Here is a 10,801-nt window from a genome sequence, read left to right on the forward strand (position 1 = left end):
CCCAGAGCTGGGGCCAGCTGCAGCCGGGAGGCTGCAAACAGCTGTGCTGGGCTCCAGAGCGCCAGCATCGGCTCTGTACTGGCGCATGCACATGCACATTAAAGCAGGCAGTGTGGGAGGGGCCTGAGGCAGCGCAACCCTGGTCTCTCCCCCACTCCCCGCACAGAGCCGGTGACTGGGCTCTGGAGCCCAGCACAGCTGCTTGCACCCAGCCTGGACTCTGAGCGGCCGCAGCAAGCAGTGGCCAGGTTGCAAACAGCTGTGCCGGACTCCAGAGCGGCGGCATCAGCTACATGCTGGCAGCGACTGCATGCACACCTTGGGGCAGGCTGCACTGCCCTGCTGTCTGCCCCGAGGTGCACGTGCAGTTGCCACCAGCATGGAGCTGATACTGCTCCTGTGGAGCCTGGCACAGCTGTTTGCAGCTTGCCCGCTGCTTGATGCAGCTGCCCAGAGCCCATGCTGGCTACAAACAGCTGCGCCAGGCTCCGGAGCCCAGTCACCAGCTCTGTGCTGGGAGCAGGAGAGAGACCAGGGTTGCGCTGCCTCAGGCCCGTCCCCCACTCCCCAGCATACGTGCACGTGCCAATACAGAACTGATGCCGGGGCTCCGGAGCCCAGCGCAGCTGTTCGCAGCCTCCCAGCTGCAGCCGGCCCCGGCTCTGGGTAGCTGCTGCCAGTCAGGAGCCCGGGCTGCTCCCAGCAGGCAGCTGAGATGCTGCAAGCCCTGCTGGGAGCAGCCCTGGCTCCAGCAGCTACCTAGAGCCAGGGTAGCTGCTGACAGCCACAAAGCCCAGGCTGGGAGGCAGGGGCACAAGCAGGGCATCCTGCCATGTACCCCCTGCCCTCATTTTGTTTTTCTGGCATGCCAGCACTCTGGCACCTTCCAAGGTAGACATTGTGGTGTTTTTCGGCATTCTGGCCAAAAAACGTTGCCTACCCCTGTTCCAAACCCTCACTCATCATGTTTACTTTAGCAAACTAATAAAGTTTGCTAAGAAGTTTGCCAGCAGGGACTGACTGCACAAAAGAAACGGTCAGGACAGATTCCAAGTTTATGATACGCAAGATCCAGGGAAATAAGCAATGCCTTAGATTTTCATTGTTCAGGACTGAACTGAATAGAGAGCAGTCTCTCAACTCTGATGCTGGTAAATCAACTATGGTGAGAAAGTGTTGTACAGTAACTTCACCACACAGCAAGTTTTTCTTATCAAATGAAAAAATAATTGATAAGCAGACCATTAAACATGGCATTTTCTTGATCCTTTCAAAGTTAAATACCTACTTTTTTAAAGCACAAAGCTACCCAGAACTTGGGGTCATATTATCTTATTTCCAGTAAGCTGTATCTTCAGTGTTTGCTAAAATCAATAGTATTTGTAGGTTGTTTAAGTACAAAGGCTGCAGACATCTATGTATTTTATCTTATTTACCACAATCCTTCTCTACCTTTTTTATATAGAAGACAATAAAATATTTGAGAGTTGCTATTGCAGGAAGAAGGGGTGAATAAAAGGTTCCAATCCAGCAGATCGTCTGCCCATAAATAATTTCCAGCACATTCTCAGGGATCCTGAACTCCTGAAGCCCAAGCCACCGAAATGCCCTCACAGAGCAGTAGGTAACTAGCAACCTAAAAAGACATCACACAAAATAAAGCATAAGTTCTGAATTCAAATCATAAAACTAACAACCCCCAGAACATCAATAATATATATTGAGTTAATTTAAGGCTTTTGTATGTTAAGCATTAAACAAATCTTAAAATGTGATTAAGGCTGAAGAAACAAGAATCCCATAGACAACTGTTCAGGTAATTTGTCCAGCCATTAGGTTGCTTCTAACTGGAAACCTGGTTAGAAAGATGCAAAAGGAACACTCAACACATGCTGATACTTACTTTCTAGGAAAATCAACAAAGACTGTTACAGCAAAAATGATAATGAAATCAAAAATCATCAGTTTATACATCTCCTGCCCAATTCGAGACTCCCAGCACTATAAAAGCAAACAGGAAAAACAAAGTTAAAGAACTTAAACTGCAACTACAAAATAAATCTGTCAAGCACAACAACCAACCAACTTCAAAGTCTACTACTGACATAACAGTTGAGTTCAATCCATTGATATTTATAAAATGCTTCTCTCCAGCTGCCTTATAACCACTGATTATTTTAAAAGTTAGTATAGGTGCTATAGTTCCATTCCAGTTGATCTACTGTGCAGGATCCATCTTATTGGCCTGAATACAATCAGGGTTTTGCCCTAACAGATGCACATAGGTTTAAGGACTTTAATATTTCCTGTTGTACTACTGCTCTAATTACAGTCTGGCCCCAAATGTGTACAGCAACCCAAGGCCTAATTCAGAGCCTAGTAAAGATTTGGTAGAAGAGGATCAAATCCCACCTCATGCAGGAGACAGACAACAACCAAACTAGTGCCTCTCCAGGAGGATATTAAAACAAGCATGTCTTAAAGTGAACATCAACTCTGAATACCTGACATGCAAACATTCTCCTAGCTTATTTGGCAGCTCAGATTGCTTAAACACAAACGTAAGTGTGCTTACAGGGTAGAGCTCGTAATTGTATCCACAGGCCTTGCACTTTGCAGTAGCACAGGATGAGATTTGTGTCCCCAGGGAAAACAGGAGCACTCCAATGTTGGCCAGCCGTACAAAAACACACCTGGTGGAATAAGAGAACCCTGAGCTCCAAGCCATGAGTAAGGTCACAGTTTTAGGGCCTGGAGTCCGTAGGAGTCTTTTCACGACGATGAGGGATTGGAGGAGGTCCTTTACATACAAGTGCTCCATAAGGCCTGAACTTTGGGACAGCAAGAGTCCTGGCTACTACCCTCTTATTGCCTTATGCCACCAACTCAGTTCTTTGCCATTTCTTATCTTACATTATCTTATGGACAAACCACTTAACCATAACTTCTTGTGGGGTCCTCCTCCTACCCTTCTCAGTGCAGGGCAGTAATATGAGTAGAGCTGCTGACAACATACACTATTGCTGACCCAGAACTGGTGCTTTATGGGTGGACACTGTAAACATCTATACTACACTGCTGAGAAGTGTTGTGGGGTTTTACTTTCTCCCAAGTTAGTTCAGGGTAAGCACTGAAACCACAAAAAAAAAACAACACACAGCTAGAGGAGCAACTACATTATCCTGACATTATCAAACAGTAGTGGATTGTTTGAAGTCGAGCAATTTTGGCTGGTCCCTGCCAAACTAGACCCTCTCGCTGGGAAGCAAATCTGTGCTCCCTGGTTTGTGGATGTTTCTAGTCTATGAAGAACAAGCCCAGCTGCCATGGCAATCCCCAGAATATTTACAGCATTAGTGTGCTTACCGCATCAATGTCAGCCTGATTTCAAAGGCTGGGGAATAGTCCTCTAGTCCGATTATAACTGCAAAGATCTGAGGAGCAATAAAGTTGGCCAGGGTGATCACTATGGAAGGGAGGTATTGCACCAGGAGGTTATTTTCAGCAGCGCTGTCACTGTCCTGCAGAAAAGAGAAGAAATACCTAAGACATACACATTTTTCTGGTTCTGTTCTCTGCTGACTCCCATCAGCTCCAGTCATCCAGCACTACGTGGCATCAACTTTCATTCCAGTTTTCCATTCTCCACCCGTCTCCCGGAAGTGCAAATATGCAGTTTTGTCAATAAAACCTATCTCCATCCATACAGGCACGCCACTTCATTTACAGTTCCCAAAAGAAGTGGGTTCCAAGTACATGCAAAATATCACTGGCAGCTTTTGTTAGAGTTCAATAAAGGCATGATAGCACTTGTTAATTCCCACTCCTGCCTGCAGCAATTCCCCCGACCTGCCCAGTTTTGGGCTGCCCCCACTGATTTGCAGGGTGCCAGAACTTCACCCACTGTATATCACACACAGAGATCCTCTGTCCTGCCACCTCCTCTTCTTTTTTCTAGCACTATCATCTTATCACAGTTGCTCCCTCTGCCCCAACAGGGTGTTCCTTTAAAGACTTCCCAGTTGCTGCTGGCTTAAAAAAAGGGAAGCCTCCCTGCAGTGTATCTCTGAAGTTCCCACCCTTCCTCTCTGTCCTACCAGAAAATATTTTGGCTACTGCTGATACAAAAACTTGCTCTTCTACATGAAGTTCCCACCACTCGAACAACCTTCCCATCTCTTCACATCCTCTCATTTTAGGTCCCAGTTGAAATAACCATTTTTTTCCTTTTGCAGCACCTTTCAATTGCTTTTCCAATTTAAAGGTAATTAGTTAACTAATAAATGTTTTGGGATCCAGCCAGTTTGCATGGAAGGGTGTTCAAAAATGAAGTGCTATTATACCAAAATACTTCATTCCATTGCGGGTGTTCATGCTATCAAGATCTGGTCTAATTGTCACTCTGATACCTACATTGGAAATAAGTTCTTGTGAGAAGACAGTTGCTCTATAGATAGAGTAAAAGCATCCTAACAAAACCCCAAGGACTATGATGTTTAAAAATATTCTCAGACAGTAGATGCGCAGCTTTTCTTGCATTGTCCTTTCAGCTATTTTTTGCCTTAGTCTTTCTTCCTCCAAGTCTGTCTACAAAACAAAAGAAAACTCAGTGTGAGGTTGTCCAATGCAAAACAAACTGTGTGCATGTGCCACCTATACCTGGAACTTCTGATTGAGACAAAGATATGCATATATTGTCTATCTTATCCTAAGAACATATACATTTGCAACCTGGTTCAACATTTAATGAGGCAGGAGTCTTTTAATTGGTTTCAATGCAACTCTCCAAAAACCAGTGTTTCCTGGTCTTTCCAGGTTGGCAAACCTTTATTCCAAAGCAGAAATTTTTGCTCTCCCCTTATATTCACTGTCAGGGTAATAAAACACATCAACGACATCAATAAAAGCATATGTTTGTGTGCACTTTAAGGGTCTGACAGTGAATACTTGATTTCAAAGGGGGAGGGCAGGGAAGAGGCAGGAAGGGGGGGCGTAGAGAGCACAGTTGTCTCCACTTTGAATTATATTCACATTGTCAGTGCCTTGTGACCTCTCCTGGGGATTCTAACCTACTGACTGAAAAAACACTCCCTCACATCCATCATATAAACTAATTAGCTAGTACAAAGTTTGGGTCAACAACCAGGGTTTCATTTTGAGTCCACAACCTGGGTTTCTGCTTGTTCTACAAAAGCCGCAGCAAATTCTTTGGCCGCATAATGAAAAAAATATAATGTTCAACATTCCTTATCATTAACAGGACTTATGATCATGGCTGAACATATAAGATGATAACTCTTAATTCATCATAATTAGGATGAATTATAACTGAATGTAACATATGAAAACTGCAAAGCGTTTTAAGGCTGGTGACCTTAGCAGAGTTAATTTTTCATCCCTCGATCAAATACAGCAGAAGGGCACCATCATGCCATTAAATTGACCCCCCAGAGCCGACAGGATTACCTCTGGGGAAGAAATCCCATCTCTCTGCTCATTTTATTTGAGATATGGGATTTGGAAAGCAAACACAGGGCTGGTGCTTAGTGTAGTATGTGGTCTGCTGACAAATGTGTAATAGCATTCAAGGACACCTGACCTGCACCCTGCTTACCTGAGATTAGACTGCAAACTTTCACTAGAAATTCAAATCTCCAGCAGGAAACTTTACTTGGAGCTGTACTGAAGACCCGAGCTAGCTTTATCCTAGACTGAGGTGTGGTTTACCTGAGCTCTGTGCAGCTTCTGGCACCCAAAATAGCTACTTTAAAGCCCAAACTGGTGTCTCTGTAGTGCACTGCAATCTGCAGTGTAGACATAGCAACCGAGTTGTAACCCAGCTAGCGCCATTTTAGAGTCTCCAATTAGGATTAACTGATGGGGGTCCTGGTACCATATGAATAAAGGCTTTATGGGAAGGGAAAAAAAGACAAGTCTTGTATTTTGTGATGCAGAGGCCATAATTCTTGCTTATAGCAGGGCTGTCCAACTGGGGTGGTGGTGGGGGATGAGGGAGGCTGTACACACCCCCTCACATACCTTGGAGAGGGGGGCGATCTCCTGGGGTCCCTCCAGCCAGGCATACAGCCTGGCTCTGCCCAGACTGTAAGAACAGACCCCTACCCCAGGAGGGGGTCAGGAAGCAAAAGTCAAAAGAGAGGAGGCAGCAAGATCCTCCCCATCATAACAGCTGGAACAATGCAGGGGAGCAGTGACCATGTAGGAGCCTGAGGCTGCAGGTTAACCCCTCTCATGGACCACTAGTTGGACAATCCTGATTTTACCAAACCTTTCTACCTCAATATGCCAGATGAGCCAAAAGGGAGAAGTGCAGTGGACGGGTCTCTCCACAAAGCTCATCATTTTGCCAGACGCATCAGGCAGCAACCACACGTGGAGAGCAGACAGTAGGTATGGCTTTCACCAGAAATGCCATATAGCAAGTTTCTGGGGGGCTAAAAGCCCCTTGTCCTGTTGGGAACCCCTCTGGATGTCTTGTTTGAATCACATTTTCTGAACATGTGTACAGGCCACTGAAATACCCAGTTGAAAGCTCAGGACTTTTTTAAAAGCAATGATGTTGCAATTCATCAATAAATCTTCATACCAGCTTTACTCTGATGTTTTACAATGTTGCAACCTTACAGCCCAACCCGCAATGGCTTTTTGTCAGGAAATTCAGAGAGGAGCACAGAAAATATAACTAAGAGAAGCAATAGCAGGAGCTGAAGTTGGGCACTGGTGGTAGGGGATGGCCCAATGGCTCCGTACATGTCCTAAGCTTGCCCCAGGCTGCCTGCTAGTTCAGACGACCATGTAAGAGGATGCAGGCTCTTCCCTATCCTATTGAAGTGCAAAGTCTTGTGCCTCTTCCTAACCATCACAACACACACAAAGCTGTGCTAACAAAAACGTAAGTTACTCACTTTTAACTCATACTGTAAACTACTATGCTTTAGCCGGGCAGCATTCAGATCTGTAATGCAGAAGTCCCAGCCCGCAAAGATTTTGTTACAGTAACTCTGAAACTGATCTTCATCACGCACCAAGTTTTGTTTAAATCCTTCAACAGACCTAGGAAAGATGTCACAGGATTTCATCCATTCAAAGTCTTATTTATTCCCCACCCCCCGAAAAAGCACAAAGGAACTAAGATTTCATCACTTGATCTTTTTATCCTTTCAAAAAACTACTCAGCAATAAAACAAAGTCTTTACTAATCAACAAATATGCATGCACGCATGCAAAACGTGTTGCTCAGGAAAAACTAATCTTTTCTATTTTGTCATCATCTGAGCTCTGGTACAAAATAGTATCAAACTTCAAAGGTCTCTGATGAGGAAAACTATAACTTGAAGTTAATATAACCCTGAACCATTAAGTAGCTCAAAAAGGGACTTCAAAGTTCCTGTAAGTCATAGCAGCCACAGGTTTCCAAAAGTATATTCATGTCCCAGAAGCTCTCTGCCAGTTTTACCTCCCTCTACTGGCACAAACTCTTTTTAAAGAGTTTTAAAAAACATGCGACTTTCCAGTGCATTATATTAGTCGAAATTCTGACAGCTCAGGACTGCTCAGTTGCAGACACAATACCTCATAATCATAAACTTCACTCACCCAATGTGCTTCACAATATGCAAGATCACAGATCCAGAAGCTAGGTTTATTTATCCCAGACAAGATTCAGTTTAATTAGTTCTCTTGAACCTAAAGACTTTTTTTTTTGTTTCAATTGATCAATGGCTGAATAAATCCCTTAAAAGCAAGCTATAGAAGGAATTTATATTCCTTTTGCTCTACAATCAGCAAGTATTTGGAGGAAGATACCACAAGTTATTAATTATTATAATGGATTTAGCAAAACCTTCATTTCCATACCAATACGAGTCTGAAAACTATTCAGTATGTTTTCTGCATACAGGTATGTCGCATCTTACGCGGGGGTGACGTGTGCGTAAGGCAAAAATCACAAATAGTTGAAATCGCCCTTCCTGCCGGGCTTTGGCACCGAGCAGCCACCACAGGGCCCAGACAAGGTGGGCACGGCACCGCACAGCCCGTGCGTGCAGTGCGACAGCTGCGCCTTCTGCATGCACTCCTCGCCCCTCTCATCCTCCACCGCCTCGTCCCACCAGGGCAGCCAGCTGAGCATGAGCGAGCTGCCGCCACCCACCCATGCTAGCGTGTGCAGGAAGTACCACGTGGCGCCGCATTATGCACCGTGCCCTGGCCAGCACCCGGCAGCCAGCCGCAGCAGCCGAGTGCGTATAGCTGAATTTGCGTAAGTTAAATACGTGCAAGATGCGACTCGGCTGTACTGGGATACAGTATCAACTGTACAAAAGCAAATAGTAAAAAGATACCAACAGCATTTTTACCTTTTCACTATCCAGATGAGACTTAATGCAAGATAAGCAAATGTAGTCAATAAGTATGCAAGAGGTACATTGTACTTAATGACAATGAACTTTATACTATCAATTGCATAATATCCATAGAAGAGACTTGTCAATTCTAGGAAACCCTGTGAAGATGAAGTGAAAACATTAGTAACAACATCAACAACAACAAAAAAAATCAAGCTACAGTCAACTTGGTTTTGCCAAGAGCTGAGCACAGTTAAACAGACATTCCTCTTTAGGTCCCAAAGTGGCTGTAACAAACTGCAGTCAGCATGAGCTGCTCGCTCACAGTCCTCCCTATTCTCTAATTCCTAATTCCCTTTTTGTTATTTTTTTCATGCAATGTAGCAGCTAAAAATAAGAATCAGAAAGAGATAGCTCTGTGACCAGGCAGGTATCCTGGACCACAACCAAGCAGTCTGCATTTTACAGACCTCAATCTGTCATACAGAGAGATGGAAAAGCTGCCTCCCTAGTGATGTATATACATGCTCCATTTAAAAAAAAAAAAAAAAAAAACCCAAAAATTATGCTCTAGTAAAACCCATTTGAATTTCCTATGTGTTACTCTGGATTAAGGAAGAAAATCTAATTACTTACAGTACCACTGAGCAGATCTATTATGTAAGAATAGAAGTAAACAAGTCCCTTAGGGCCATCAGGATTATAAATTGTGCATTGAGGCTCTGCAAAAAAAGAAAGAGGAAAATAAGTAATTAGAAAAGCATTAAATAGCCATTCAACTGTGAGAGCAAGGAACTCGAATACAATAAGCACTTTTACAGACCAACACTGATGTCCCCTACAGAACTTCTGACAAATAATAAGAGAATACCAACGGGATGCTTACCTATGTTTCTTGGAGGAACCTTAGCATAGCTACTGTTGAAAACTCCATATTTAGAAATGATGGTAGGAAGTGTAATAAAACTGAACATTAGGACAAAGATTACAAAATTCAACATAACTAGGAAGCGCAGGAAGGAGAAGTAAGCCTGGACGCCAGTGCCAAATTTCCCTTTGAAAAGAAGAGAAAAATATATACAGTGATTTTGTTGTTGCTGATATCAAAGACAGACAGGTTCTAATTTCAGTTACACTGGGCTAAAACTGAGAGAAAGCCCATAAAGTCAGTATTTTGTCCTGAATTTAAATGAGGTAGCTGAAATGGGAATATGATTTGGCACTGTCTCGACTACAGTGCTTCTGCCACTATACCTGTGCCTGCACAGCTCATTCAGCAGTGCTCGTTAGTGGAGACAGCGCATATGTCAATACAAGGGGATTTCCTTCCAGTTTAGCTATGTCACCTCCCCTTCTCATTTAAGTTTTTCACTACCTAGAACATTTTAACTGCTCAGTCAGAGATAAGTGTTAAATATGACTCACGTCAAGCAATATTATAGCTTTAACAGTTAACTGCACTCACATATCACAGCAACCTACACAAGAAGGGACAAACCAAAGATTTGGGGCCAAATTCAGAGGAGAATTTAAGGACATCTAATTAGCTATTCATTCTGACCAGGACAAAATAAATTATATAATCTTAGACTCCTTTCACTCAGACTCAAACCCACCTACTGAGGTGGCACCTGCTTTCTGCAATGCCACACCACTGTTGAAATGACCCTCTGAGTCAGCAGGAAGGAAACAGACACTGGCATCATTTACACACTACAGAGCCGTAAGGAAGTGATATGGAATGGAGCGTACTTGGACATACCCTCCACCCCACTTTTGCAATCCTACTCCGTCTTGTCCAGCCCCTTGTAATGCAAGTTATTTCCTGTTTCAGTGGGCCAAATTCAGAAGGTGCTAGCAAAATGTCAATCGAGGCTGGTGAGACTGCTGGAGGATGACCTACCCCCAGCTCACAGCAAAGGCAAGAGTTACACCACCTCAGGCTTATGGACAATATTGATCCCTTCAGCATGGGTACTGAACAACTCAGGGAACCAGTTATGGGATATACCACTACTAGGTCCAGGTCACCCACGCAAAACCCCAGCCACATTAGTCAGGCCTAGAAGCTGTTTTTACCAGTTAGCTGTTCAGAGGCTCACGTACAGCAAATCAAATGACTCTGCCAAGTTCCTATTGGCTGGTTGTGCAATGTATACTACTAAATGACACAATAGCCACCAGTTGGTTGCCTCAGCAAAGGCACCAGGGATCAAATCAGCATGGATGGACTCAGAACTAAGGTAGCTTAGCATGACATTATGGAGCATCGGCACTGCTGCCATCTGGGCTGCACTGCACCTACCCTGCAGACTTCTGTGCTCAAGACCCAAGTTTTGCAAACACTAAAAATCAACACAAAGAAATTCTAAAAGACAAAAATGTAAACCTATTTTTAAAACTCAGACAAATTGCAATTTGTTACCAGTTCAATG

The 10,801-nt window shown here is 43.9% G+C and overlaps 1 protein-coding gene across 1 annotated transcript in view; it reads right to left on the minus strand.

The window, feature by feature from the left end:
* The window catches only part of TMC7 (transmembrane channel like 7), a 28,638-nt gene that overhangs the window by 7,087 nt on the left and 10,750 nt on the right, over positions 1 to 10,801 (minus strand). Inside the window, exons 5-13 of the mRNA XM_019512603.1 lie at positions 9,253 to 9,420; positions 9,003 to 9,088; positions 8,379 to 8,524; positions 6,927 to 7,074; positions 4,414 to 4,587; positions 3,367 to 3,521; positions 2,576 to 2,693; positions 1,904 to 2,001; positions 1,453 to 1,636 (exon numbers count right to left, since the gene is read on the minus strand). Of these exons, the coding sequence (XP_019368148.1) occupies positions 1,453 to 1,636; positions 1,904 to 2,001; positions 2,576 to 2,693; positions 3,367 to 3,521; positions 4,414 to 4,587; positions 6,927 to 7,074; positions 8,379 to 8,524; positions 9,003 to 9,088; positions 9,253 to 9,420 (1,277 nt within the window). The remainder of the gene's footprint in view (positions 1 to 1,452; positions 1,637 to 1,903; positions 2,002 to 2,575; positions 2,694 to 3,366; positions 3,522 to 4,413; positions 4,588 to 6,926; positions 7,075 to 8,378; positions 8,525 to 9,002; positions 9,089 to 9,252; positions 9,421 to 10,801) is intronic.

Source organism: Gavialis gangeticus, unplaced genomic scaffold (assembly GCF_001723915.1).
Source record: "Gavialis gangeticus isolate Ggan-Ray unplaced genomic scaffold, GavGan_comp1, whole genome shotgun sequence".
Classification (NCBI taxonomy): Eukaryota; Metazoa; Chordata; order Crocodylia; family Gavialidae; genus Gavialis; species Gavialis gangeticus.